Source organism: Coregonus lavaretus (genome assembly GCF_964263955.1).
Source record: "Coregonus lavaretus genome assembly, chromosome: 19".
NCBI lineage: Eukaryota > Metazoa > Chordata > Actinopteri > Salmoniformes > Salmonidae > Coregonus > Coregonus lavaretus.
The window spans coordinates 10,173,194-10,187,197 of record NC_140006.1 but is presented as its reverse complement, the minus strand read 5'-3'; the positions used below and the strand labels follow the sequence as shown (position 1 = coordinate 10,187,197).

The following is a 14,004-nucleotide window of genomic DNA, read 5'->3' as shown; positions in this document are numbered from 1 at the left end:
GTGGTTCTGGGATTTTTGCTCACCGTTCTTGTGATCATTTTGACCCCACGGGGTGAGATCTTGCGTGGAGCCCCAGATCGAGGGAGATTATCAGTGGTCTTGTATGTCTTCCATTTCCTAATAATTGCTCCCACAGTTGATTTCTTCAAACCAAGCTGCTTACCTATTGCAGATTCAGTCTTCCCAGCCTGGTGCAGGTCTACAATTTTGTTTTTGGTGTCCTTTGACAGCTCTTTGGTCTTGGCCATTGTGGAGTTTGGAGTGTGACTGTTTGAGGTTGTGGACAGGTGTCTTTTATACTGATAACAAGTTCAAACAGGTGCCATTAATACAGGTAACGAGTGGAGGACAGAGGAGCCTCTTAAAGAAGAAGTTACAGGTCTGTGAGAGCCAGAAATCTTGCTTGTTTGTAGGTGACCAAATACTTATTTTCCACCATAATTTGCAAATAAATTCATTAAAAATCCTACAATGGGATTTTCTGGATTTTTTTTTCTCAATTTGTCTGTCATAGTTGACGTGTACCTATGATGAAAATTACAGGCCTCTCTCATCTTTTTAAGTGGGAGAACTTGCACAATTGGTGGCTGACTAAATACTTTTTTTCCCCACTGTATATGAGCAATACAGTGTGCAGGCCTTTTTGGTAAGCCAGGGCCAGTGCCTCTCCTCCCCACCCCTCTTCTACCTTTTATTGAGGGGGATCTTGTTGCCCCAGTTGTTGAAGGAGCCAGCGATGTAGACCTCCTTCCCTCCTCCGGCCCAGCGGATGACTGTAGGTCTGGACTGAGGCCCCGTCTTCACCAAGTCATCCAGATCAGGCTCCTCCTTGTCTGACGCCTGAGGGGAGAATCAGCTGAAATCACAATGTGGGAATGACAGGGTCTAGGTGTTCTTAGCTCTGGTCCATGGCGTAGACAAGCAGCCTGGACCAGAGCTAAGGTGGCCTCATCTCCTTCACGTGGGCTGGACATTTCCCCTCACCTACATCTGTTTCCACACTCCTAAAACAAATTACATCCAAGTGGTTTCATTACAACTTTTTGATGGGTTAGTGTAAAGGTTGGAGGCTACTGTGAGGGTCTTCACAGCCCTCCAGAAAATAAATCCTATGTTCCAGTGCAGTGCTGAGGTACCTTGGAGGACCCCAGTCCATGTGTGTTGAAGATGTTAGGATCGTCGGTGCTGTCCACCATCTTGCTGGGCTCATGGTCTTTGTCGCTGCCTCTGCTGTCTGATCGATGGGCCTTGGCGCCATGGCGGTCGCCGGACATCCGGTCACCTGTGTTACCCATGATCCTTCACTCAGTCTCCAGCCAGGACAAGCTGAAAGAAAACATACACAGTCATGTCATCATCATCACCACCATCTTATAAACAAGACATAGCTTGCCACCCACACCAACCTCTGTGTATTTCTTTCATATTTCATAGTAGGGTCGTTCCGTGTCATTTCAGCACGATATGACACCCACCATCGCAGATTGTTCTGAAATTATTTCTGTAGTTAGAAACAGATAAGATAAGCATTCCGGAAACATTATTTTGTTTAAATATAATTTGATCTCTGAGAAATTAAGCTAAAAGATTGCACCCAAATTGTCCATTTAAATTGATAGGTTTCATATAATATTCAATAATTATAGTACCCAACATCCGATTTGGACCATTTTCATATCCAAATAATCTATATGTAACATCATTGAGTTACACAATCAATGTTTAGATACTTTAGGATGATTTGGACATGAAGTGTGAAAATGATAATATAGGTACAATGGAATTGCATTGGATTTGTGACACAATGTTAAAAGGTTAGCATTTGAAAGAGTGGCCAGAAACAAAACCAAAGCATGGATTGCTGTCATACCTGGTCCATAGACTGCTTACAGGGTGAACTATCCTTTTAACAAAAATAAATCACCTAATAGCAAGAACATCACCATCTAGTGGTCAGAACATGGTAATATCAGGATGTAGGATGGGACATAAACCCAACAACTTTAATGACTAAATTCTCAGAACAAGTGAAAAAAACATCACAAAATTCACTGAGAATACATTATATAGGATGAAGAAACAATACTCTGAGCAGCAGCTCCATACTACTTGTCAGTCATAGAGAACTGATACTGTATACTCATTGTTGGGGTAGGATTGCCGTGGGGTGTGGCGGTTCCGTGGGTGGCTTTTGACAATTTCTTTGGATTCCTCATGTCTAACTCATAAAAGTTTGGTCCAAATCTGATATTTAGTACTATGTTTATTGAATATTACATGAATCCTATAATTTAAAAATGGCCAATTTGGGTGCAATCAATTAGCTTAATTTCTCAGAGATCAAATTATATTTCAACAAAATTATGTTGCAGGAATGCTAAGCTTATCTGTTTTTCTAACAACAGAAACGATTTCACAACAATCTGAGATGGTGGGTGTCGAAATCCACTTTCTTGTGCTTTTTGAGGTGGAACAACCCGTTAGATAAGGTCAACAACAAAAGTTAACAGAAATACAAAAGAAAACATAGGATGCTTGATGTAGGCCTAGACCTCTTGAACTGAAGTGGAAGAGGCTGAGAGACCAAATAAGGGGACTGAATGTTTAAAGTGCCAGTGCAGGCAAAAATATGATTTTCCTGTGCTTCATATATATTCCCACACTATGAGGTTGGAATAACACTGTAAAATTGTGAAAATTATGATAATGCCATTTTAGTGTAAGTGCTGTTTGAAAAGACAGCCTGAAACTCCATCCCTGTTTTGTTGGGATGGAGTTTTGGCCTGCCTGGTTTTGGCCTGCCTGGTAATTAAAAGACCAATAAGAAAGAGAGTTCCACTTCCAAACCTCTCTGCCAATAACGGCTATTTTTCAGTTTTACCCCACTCAGACCACTCCCAGACAGTCTATGCTAAATTCTTGCTTGAGAAATAGCTCTTTGCGAAGAAGCTATTTTTGTTTGTTTTTTACCATTTTAATTTAAAACAATCTCAGTAAAGGATGGATCGAAATGTACAGAATGGTTACCTGAAGGAAAATGTAATTTGTAATTGATTACATTTCCATATTTCTCAGTGTTTTAGAATTAGTTGCTTATTAGGCTATATATCGATGTGTGCCTGATGCCACCCTTTAGATGTGATTCTCCGCTGGGCGCGCAATATCAAGTGCGCCTATAGGCTATTTAGTGTGGTCTCAATCAAATTATCCATAGCCTATAGGCTACGAAGTGCATGCTCGGAGAAGCACAGAGCAAAGTTATATTTTATTGATTATGCTATTCACTTTCTGTACAATAGAAGATGTTTAAACCCAGACAGCTTTTAGGTAAACACTTGTGACCTTCTCTCGTTGGGTTACGCCACGGAAGAAGAGTAGCCACTAGCCAGTAGTTAAAGCTTACATTTTTCTGCATCAGTAGGCCTACTCTGTCTGGGGTGGAAAGGTAGGCCTAACTTTTGAAAGTACCATGCTCAGATTCCTAATGAAGTCTCAGATTTAATTATTTGCAAACAGGGACAGTTTCGTTCCAAACAAGACACACTGATTTGTCCTTGGATAAATATGATAATATGAACACATAGGCCTATCTCTCTGTCCATTCTTATCCTGTAATTTCGGTAATTTGTGTGGTATTAAAAAAAGATTCCGCTAATATGTAAAATTACGTATTTCTCGGACATGCAAATACGATGATAGATTCATGCAATGCTTTTACTATAAAGGAGATCTTTCCACCCCTACGCTTGTCCAACGGTGGTCTGCGAACCCACAACCTTTTGGCCCACAGCCCTATCAAAATCCCTTCTTTGCCATTTAATGCTTACAGAACGAAGAACAGTTTCTAAAACTGCATATCTAATCTAATATCTGTCCAAGAAGTGAGGGTGAACATGTTCTCAGCTATCCACTTTATGTTTTAATTATTATTGTGGGTATAGGGGAAGGTCACTTATAAATAGCGTTCACTCCCTAAGGTACTTAAAAGGTGCAATACGCAGAAATCGCTCCACCATTTCCTGGTTGCTAAAATGCTAATAGTTCGCATAATTTCAGTTTAGATGGTACAATGATAGAGAATCATTGTACCATCTAAACTGCTGTGAAATAGATTTTCAATTACCCAAAATATTGTATTTTCAGCTTTTTGATGCTGGTGTAAAAAAAGGAAAATAAAATACACAAAAACTAAATTAAAGAATGGAAGCATAGAAATAGCACACTTAGAACAGATCTACCACTTCTTAGACTTGCTTTCAATTGAATGACAATGATCTAACTCCCATTTTAATGTGAATTTGGTCGGGTCGCCCAAAAAGTGACATATTACAGCTTTAATTGTGACACAGAAATTATTTGATATCGAGATAAAACAAATGTTGCCTTGTCATTTGGGCTGCCCTGGCTGTCATTTGCATAACTAGCTAGCTAGCTAGCTATACAGAATAGCCAGAAAATCTGCGATCAATCAATGTGTAAAATATGTCATATTGGTAACATAGCTGAATTTTAACTGTCCTTAGCTAGCTTACTGTACAGCCGATTTAGCTAGCTAACGTTAGTTGCTACATAAATTGAAGCGCTCTGCTCGGCCCACCAGCTGGCTAGCCACTTCTGACAATCAACAAGTCGGTCTTGGATTTGCTGCTCCACAATCACGAAGAAACAAACTTGAACGACCAATCAATCTGTCATGATTATAGTCTAGAGATCTGATTAAAATGCTCCCTGATCGCAGCAGGGAATATTCTTAGCTGGCTCAACACCTATCGTGAGCTAGGTTATTCTTAGGGTGTGAAATGCTAACAAGTGACATTATGATAACATCACGACACCACATTTTAATCAATCGATTCTGTATGTGGCAGTTACTCACCAAATGATACGATTTGAAGTTTGATTACCACTGGGTCCTCTTCTTCAACTTTGACAACATCAACATTCTTCTTCACAATGCGTATCACCAACTACGGATACCCCACCAGGAAAAACTATACAGACATTGGGACAAATAGAGAAACCCGTTTTAGCTAAGTATTAGGCTAGTTGATTTGTAGCCAGCCACCATTACTGTTTAGATATGCCTATATCTTGAAATCATTACGGACACGAGTGCTTCTTTGTTGGAGGTAGCCCTGTTCAAAAATAACAGGTAGCATTGGTCTCTAGTGGCGCATTCAAAACAACTCCGAACTCGGCAATCTCTGACTTACAACTTCAGTACGTTCAAGACAACTGCGAACTCGGAAAAAAACGAGCTCAGACTGGGAAAAATAGTTTTGAATGGTCATCCAACTCGGAATTCCAATTCAGAAACTCAGGCATCTTTCTCTGACCTGAAAATCACTGATTCAACCTCGTTTCCCCCCGGAGTTCGCAGTTTACCGGTTTAACAGACACAACAATCACTGTCACCATGCAATTCGTAGGCTATTAATTTCTGTGGAGATGTCTTATGGTTAAAAGCAGGGCTTGAATTGAGGGGGTATGTGTGGATATAGGCCTAACCTTTGTTATAGAGACAGGCAAAAAGCATATGCTACCCCTTGTTTGCTGACCCTTAGAAAAAACAGTCCAGATTATATAGTGATCTAGGCTATAACAATGATTAACTCCACGATTATTTCCGCCTAGTCTACTAGTCTATCGAAGATCTTGCTCAGCCTCATCATTGTAAAATTGTGTTTTATTAAATGCTCCGCAATTTAGAATATTAGTGGTAGGCATAGGCTATGCCTACTGCAAAATACGAAAAAGATACAATCGGTATCGGTCTATTCATAGACCAAAGAGTTTAACAGATTTATACTTTTTTATTCAGGAGAATCGCATTGAATCAGGCTATTCATTTCTGTGCTGTTGCGTTCTTATGCATAACCTTAGCCTAAACGGAAGCGAAAACACCCCAGCCTGTTTTGATCACAAACACTGAACATTTTAGCTGTTTGTCATTGATTTAGCCCACAATCGCCTACAGATTTGATGCCCCCCCCACACACACAATAATGTTACTTACCTTACAGATCACAAAGTCAGCTAATTTCCACTCCGTTCATATGCAAATACAGTTGATTCATACACTGGCTTGTCTGGCTAGCGTGTTTTCATTTTAAACTTGCCTTCCCTTATCTACACTGAAATAATATTATTTCAGTAGTCCTCTATTATGTTTACAAAAAAATATCATAGCTCAATAGTACACCCTTGTGGTTGAATATATACCTATTGTAGGTCCTACGATACAACAATGAATAATGTTGAACTAAGAAATACCATCAAGGGATCCGTTACAATTTGAATGAACACCTGGTGAAAACCAATCTGCCAATATTTAACATTTAAATATATATATTTTTGGTACATGTGTGTCAATTTACTTTCACATATTTTTTGTACACTCCCATGGCAATCATAGACTGAAATACTGAATTCTGGTGTGTGGAATAGAGAGGAGGTGGGTGCTGTGTGGATGGGAGCTCCTGTCTGTAGCTTATTCTCAACAGGCAGTCAGTCTCAGAAGAGGGAGTCCAGGCACTGCTGCTCTCTTTGTTCTGAGTGTTTGCAGTGCTAGTGTTTTTAGCTAATCTGTGTATCTCACATTATGTGCCCAGTATAATAGAGCAAGAAAACGTTCTTAGCAGATAATGACAACATGACAATAACAGTAGCTGTAGATGATGTAATGAAAAGTTGGAGGGTGGTTGGTAATGGAGGACAGGAGCAGAGTAAAGGGAACAGGGTAGGAGACAGACGTAAACAAGCAAGCACACACAGGTTACAGGTTGATCAGGCATATAAAAATACAGTTATTGAATTTAAATGTTTGATTAGACATGCAATAATGTTAATGGCAGACAGAAAAGAAAGGATACCTGTCTGTAATTTATTATGTCAGTGGGGTTGATGAGGGAGGTAAGGGATGGTCCCTGGAAAAGATGAGAGATGAGTTGTGAGAGAAACTCCAGGGTGGTGTCATGACCACTGGAGTCATACACCTTAACAGTACTACCTACGTGGAAGCGGAGGTTACTTAACGTGACCCAGTGGTTAGCCTTGAGATTGACTATTTGGAGAAACCCCTGGGCCAGTGTTGGTACTGCTGACAGTATGGTGATGCCGCCCACCACGATGAGGCAAATGCAAATAGTTATGAGATGTTTATATTCAACTTAACGGATGGTGACCCCAGCTAGGAGCGAAAGAGCAGAAAGGTTTCCCAGGTCTCGCCTTCCTTTTGTCCTTCTTCCGAGCCAAGTCATTCGCCCGGATGTCGAAGCACTTGGTCCCCTTGATTCTCCTCCGGTGGCTCTCCTTCTGTTTCTCCTGCACCTTGACCATGTTCAGTCTCACCTTGATTGATAATATAAATAAATGCAATTATATTTCATATTATTACAAATCTTACATATCTCTTGGAGGGCCAGAAAATAAATTAACAGCAGTCAATAATTTTTACCTGGTCAAAAACCTTCACATCCTTCTCAGCCCATGCCTGAAGGTGGTCCTCGAAGGCATTCTGAACTGGTTCGACAACTTCCACCACATCAGGTGGCGTTTCAGTGATCTCAAAGTACATTATACAAAAATAGCAATAGACAAACAACACTAAGTCAATCACACATTTTTTATACTACAGTTTATGCAATAATTGTAAATACAATTGCATTGTTTACCTCAGTAAACAGCTGCGGCTCCCATCCATACAGCAGGCGATAGGGTGAGTACTCTGAGTGAGTACTCTCAAGGGGACCAAGTGCTTCGACATCCTCCAGGGCTTAGCTGTCCTGGATCTGCACAGCTCTGCGAGGGCCTGGGATCGGGAGAGACACTTAAGTGTTTTAGTACTATATCTCTTGACACAATGATGAAAATAATCATGGCCTCTAAACCTTCAAGCTGCATACTGGATCCTATTCCTACTAAACTGCTGAAGGAGCTGCTTCCTGTGCTTGGCCCTCCTATGTTGAACATAATAAACAGCTCTCTATCCACCGGATGTGTACCAAACTCACTAAAAGTGGCAGTGATAAAGCCTCTCTTGAAAAAGCCAAACCTTGACCCGGAAAATATAAAAAACTATCGGCCTATATCGAATCTTCCATTCCTCTCAAAAATTTTAGAAAAAGCTGTTGCGCAGCAACTCACTGCCTTTCTGAAGACAAACAATGTATACGAAATGCTTCAGTCTGGTTTTAGACCCCATCATAGCACTGAGACTGCACTTGTGAAGGTGGTAAATGACCTTTTAATGGCGTCAGACCGAGGCTCTGCATCTGTCCTCGTGCTACTAGACCTTAGTGCTGCCTTTGACACCATCGATCACCACATTCTTTTGGAGAGACTGGAAACCCAAATTGGTCTACACGGACAAGTTCTGGCCTGGTTTAGATCCTACCTGTCGGAAAGATATCAGTTTGTCTCTGTGAATGGTCTGTCCTCCGACAAATCAACTGTACATTTCGGTGTTCCTCAAGGTTCCGTTTTAGGACCACTATTGTTTTCACTATATATTTTACTTGGGGATGTTATTCGAAAACATAATGTTAACTTTCACTGCTATGCGGATGACACACAGCTGTACATTTCAATGAAGCATGGTGAAGCCCCAAAATTGCCCTCGCTAGAAGCCTGTGTTTCAGACATAAGGAAGTGGATGGCTGAAAACTTTTTACTTTTAAACTCGGACAAAACAGAGATGCTTGTTCTAGGTCCCAAGAAACAAAGAGATCTTCTGTTAAATCTGACAATTAATCTTGATGGTTGTAAAGTCGTCTCAAATAAAACTGTGAAGGACCTAGGCGTTACTCTTGACCCTGATCTCTCTTTTGACGAACATATCAAGACTGTTTCAAGGACAGCTTTTTTCCATCTACGTAACATTGCAAAAATCAGAAATTTTCTGTCCAAAAATGATGCAGAAAAATTAATCCATGCATTTGTTACTTCTAGGTTAGACTACTGCAATGCTCTATTTTCCGGCTACCCGGATAAAGCACTAAATAAACTTCAGTTAGTGCTAAATACGGCTGCTAGAATCCTGACTAGAACCAAGAAATTTGATCATATTACTCCAGTGCTAGCTTCCCTACACTGGCTTCCTGTTAAGGCAAGGGCTGATTTCAAGGTTTTACTGTTAACCTATAAAGCGTTACATGGGCTTGCTCCTACCTATCTTTCCGAGTTGGTCCTGCCGTACATACCAATACGTACGCTACGGTCACAAGACGCAGGCCTCCTAATTGTCCCTAGAATTTCTAAGCAAACAGCGGGAGGCAGGGCTTTCTCCTATAGATCTCCATTTTTATGGAACAGTCTGCCTACCCATGTGAGAGACGCAGACTCAGTCTCAACCTTTAAGTCTTTACTGAAGACTTATCTCTTCAGTAGGTCATATGATTGAGTGTAGTCTGGCCCAGGAGTGTGAAGGTGAACGGAAAGGCTGGAGCAACGAACAGCCCTTGCTGTCTCTGCCGGGCCGGTTCCCCTCTCCACTGGGGTTCTCTGCCTCTAACCCTGTTGCAGGGGCTGAGTCACTGGCTTGCTGGTGCTCTTTCATGCCGTCCCTGGGAGGGGTGCGTCACTTGAGTGGGTTGAGTTACTGACGTGATCTTCCTGTCTGGGTTGGCGCCCCCCCCCTTGGTTTGTGCTGTGGTGGAGACCTCTGTGGGCTATACTCGGCCTTGTCTCAGGATTGTAAGTTGGTGGTTGGGGATATCCCTCTAGTGGTGCGGGGGCTGTGCTTTGGCGGAGTGGGTGGGGTTATATCCTTCCTGTTTGGCCCTGTCCGGGGGTTTCTTCGGATGGGGCCACAGTGTCTCCGGACCGCTCCTGTCTCAGCCTCCAGTATTTATGCTGCAGTAGTTTATGTGTCGGGGGGCTGGGGTTAGTTGGTTATACCTGGAGTACTTCTCCTGTCTTATCCAGTGTCCTGTGTGAATTTAAGTATGCTCTCTCTAATTCTCTCGTTCTCTCTTTCTCTCCGAGAACCTGAGCCCTAGGACCATACGTCAGGACTACCGGGCATGATGACACCTTGCTGTCCCCAGTCCGCCTGGCCTTGCTGCTATTCCAGTTTCAACTGTTCTGCCTGCGGCTACAAAACCCCTACCTGTCCCAGACCTGCTGTTTTCAACTCTTAATGATCGGCTATGAAAAGCCAACTGAGAGACCTGAGCCCTAGGACCATACGTCGGGACTACCGGCCGTGGTGACTCCTTGCTGTCCCCAGTCCGCCTGGCCTTGCTGCTATTCCAGTTTAAACTGTTCTGCCTGCGGTTATGGAACCCCTACCTGTCCCAGACCTGCTGTTTTCAAACTCTTAATGATCGGCTATGAAAAGCCAACTGAGATTTATTCCTGATTATTATTTGACCATGCTTGTCACTTATGAACATTTTTGAACATCTTGGCATGGTTCTGTTATAATCTCCACCCGGCACAGCCAGAAGAGGACTGGCCACCCCTCATAGCCTGGTTCCTCTCTAGGTTTCTTCCTAGGTTTTCGCCTTTCTAGGGAGTTTTTCCTAGCCACCGTGCTTCTACACCTGCATTACTAGCTGTTTGGGGTTTTAGGCTGGGTTTCTGTACAGCACTTCGAGATATTAGCTGATGTAAGAAGGGCTATATAAAATAAAATTGATTGATTGATTGATACTCTGGAGGCCTGGACGCTGCTGTTGTGTGCAAAGATAATTACCTTCAGGTTGTCCTCCCACCATTCCTGGTACCGGTCAAGGGACTTGCCCATGGCAGTCTTGAGGGTCTGGTTGGTCCGTTCATGCAAAACTGGAGTCATCATACATCTACACATTATATATATATATGTACATATATAAAACTCACTGTACTATCAGTGTCAATTTCGAAAAAAAACTATAAATTACTGGAGGCCTATGCGAAACAATGCTACAACCATTACATTATTAACCACTAACATGTAAGCTAAAATTGACTAAAACCAACTAGCCTAGAGCTAACTAACGTTAGCGCTTAGCCAAGCTAAATTTGGTTAGCATCAAGCCAGCGAACTGTTAAACGCTATTTTCGTACAAATACTAACATATTTTATCGTGACATCACATTTTTACATATATTACCTAAACTAAACTGCGCCTTTGTTCATAGAAAATAAAACAAATAGGATCTAAAACGTTGTTGAAAAAAAGTACAAAAAGTTTGGACACCATCTTAATCCTTTCTCATGTAAACCATTAGCAACCTAGCCAACATCCATTACTTACAATAGGGAAAATACCAACCAGTTTATCACTCAGTTAAAACTCCCTTCAAACATCACCAAACTCATGGACTATGTAGTTAACCATGTTACCTCAATATTTAGAGAGTCATATTGCACTTTTGTACACTACATACCTGAATGAATATGGTAAAATGATGAGATGGAGAAACGTTAGTTTTCAGTAGTAGGCATTCTCCAAGATTGAAGAAGAAACCTCCAAGATCTCACTAACGCACTCCTCGACTAACCAGTGCCCCCACACATTGACTCGGTACCGGTACCCCCTGTATATAGCCTCGCTATTGTTATTTTTACTGCTGCTCTTTAATTATTTGTAACTTTTATTTCGTATTATTTTATATTGTATTTTTTTGTGATTTTTTTTGGTATTCTTTCTTAAAACTGCATTGTTGGTTAAGGGCTTGTAAGTAAGCATTTCACTGTAAGGTCTACACCTGTTTTATTCGGCGTATCTGACAAAGACAATTTGATTTGATTTGCTCCCACATGCCTATAAGCTTGACACCTGTAACAACGTAATGTATTCGGCACAAAAGCTCGTACAGGATAACTTATCTATCCTAACATCACTGTCAGGGAAAGACTCAACATCAAAACTCAAAAGAACAGACAATGACTCTTCTGTTTCACCAGTCATGCCACCCTGTCTGCGTCGCACCAAACGACGAGCATGACAAACTCCTGGAATCTTCCCCTTCAGTTGGCCAGCTTTCACATTTACCGCTAACCCAGTAATCACTCCTTTCAATGGCACCCTTTTCTTGAGAGCAAAACAATTCACATCTCTTACCCTCATTCGTTTAACACGGAGCGCCTGCTCCCCCAGCAGAATCACAAACAATTATCACAAGACCACTTCTGGTTACCCTCACCGATTCCACAGCACCCAACTCTGTTTTCACCCACCCTGAAACCACAAATGGATCAGCCAAAAGGCAAGGGTCCGCTTTTTCAAAAAACTTTACTCCTGCTGTCACAGACTCATCTTTATCCTGACCCTCGGTGCAAGCCTCGGGCTCCAAGAACTTCACCACACCTTCCACCTCCGATACCCTCATTCACTTCCATTTCTCCTCCTGTCTTCAGCTCACTCTGCTTACAGTTTCTACCATTCTTCTTTAACAAACCATCTCCCCTTTTCCCGCCATTTTTAACTGACTCAAAATCACCCTCTTCCTCCCTCTCTCTCTTAGACCTCCTCTGCCTCTCTTTTTCCCTCCATTCCCCCTCCGTATTCCAAGTATAAGTCTCCTCACGATAATACTGCACTTCTCCTGACATACAGCTTGTTCTTGCCTTGTCAAGGGACGCCATTTAACCGGCTGTCACAATCTCCGTACAATCAGTTTTGTGATGAAACAAAGGTGTGGTTGAATTTATTCTGCCACTGTGTCTTCTTATTGTCTCGGCCTTTAGGCCTATATATCACGGTCGCAAGGCTTATGAACTAACAGGATTTATAGAGCAAACAGCGCAATTATCACAACACATAGGTTGTAATATGGCTTTTTTTCAGGCTTCCCCAGTGATTTTACCCACGCACCGCTACTGCCAACAGAACAGTTGTATTATTCATTTGTATCCTTTATTTAAGAAAAACATATACTCTGCTAAATATCATCCATACAACTGGGGTTGCCTTTTTTCTTAATGTAGCTCACAAACGCCAGTTACTGAGTGGATGTGGAGGAACCATGACCATGTTGAGTGTGACCATGTTGAGTGTGTCATTGGATGGTGTCACACTTCGTGCAATTGGTCCATCTCCAGTATGGTCATCCTTTGTAAGCTTTGGGAGTTTCATGAAAAGTAAAAGAGACATGAAGTCATTCATTATTTCAAATAAATAAATAAATAAATAAGGAACTTACAATGACTCAATCAATAGACCACGGTATTGTAATGTTTTTGGAGAATACTGCACAGTGGACCAGCAGAAGCATAGCACCGATGGAAAACTTGTGTGGTTATTTCTTCTAACATTACCAATTACACACACAGTCAAGGTCTTATACCAGACACAGAAAAAAAACCAGTACAAAAAAACAAAAAAACAAAGCTTACTAACCAACAGTCCAGTCAGAGCCTTGGTGAAATGGTGAAAGCCTTGCCTGACTTTACATTTGGACTTCTTGCTCTTTTTGACATCATCTCCGGATACATCAGGTTTGGACTCGCTGCTGCCCTTGACAACCTCATAGATGGTTGGCAATGATAATGACGCTGATGAAGATGTCCGGATGATGTCACCACCGGCCTCTCCGGCTGTAATCATATGTTGCAACCAGTCTCGTCTCAGGGCCTTATCTGATTGGGTAGAGGCCAGGGGGGATCCATACTCATTGGCAGACTGGGAGCATGATGACCGTAGTCGGGTGGAGCTTTTCCTGGGAATCTAGGTGCAGTCAAGGGGGGAAAGTAGCACATCACAGTTCTGCAGCTCATGTAGGATTCTGATATAAAACATATTATATCCTCGGAGGCGCAGGGTATTCACACAAATATCTATGCTGCCAAACTAGCTATCAACAGCCCTCTAGTGGAGAGTTCTAAATGGTCACCAACCCTGGTCCTGGAGAACCACAGGGTGTGCAGGGTTTCGTTAAAGCCCAGCACTAACCAACCTGGTTCAGCTAATGAAGGTCTTGATGATTAGTAGAATCAGTTAGTGCTGGGTTGGAACAAAGGTTGCTGCATACTCTGTCAGTCTCAAGGTCTAGGGTTGGAGACCACTGGTCCCTTCT

The 14,004-nt window shown here is 41.9% G+C and overlaps 1 protein-coding gene across 3 annotated transcripts; it reads right to left on the bottom strand.

Annotated features, from left to right (window-relative positions):
• Nucleotides 1-620: 620 nt before the first annotated feature.
• On the bottom strand, nucleotides 621-6,105 carry LOC311146724 (5'-AMP-activated protein kinase subunit beta-2-like). 3 transcript variants are annotated; one of them, XM_084183282.1, is made up of 4 exons: nucleotides 6,017-6,105; nucleotides 4,877-4,991; nucleotides 1,137-1,326; nucleotides 621-840 (listed from the first exon to the last, which is right to left on the bottom strand). In XM_084183282.1, exons 3-4 carry the CDS (start codon nucleotides 1,293-1,295, stop codon nucleotides 685-687), a joined length of 315 nt encoding a protein of 104 aa, XP_084039408.1. In that variant the 5' UTR covers nucleotides 1,296-1,326; nucleotides 4,877-4,991; nucleotides 6,017-6,105; the 3' UTR covers nucleotides 621-684. The 3 variants fall into 3 exon arrangements, with proteins under 3 accessions (XP_084039408.1, XP_084039409.1, XP_084039410.1); XM_084183283.1 differs by lacking the exon at nucleotides 6,017-6,105 and adding an exon at nucleotides 5,214-5,232; XM_084183284.1 differs by lacking the exon at nucleotides 6,017-6,105 and having other exon boundaries at nucleotides 4,877-5,028.
• Between the last annotated feature and the right edge of the window lie 7,899 nt (nucleotides 6,106-14,004).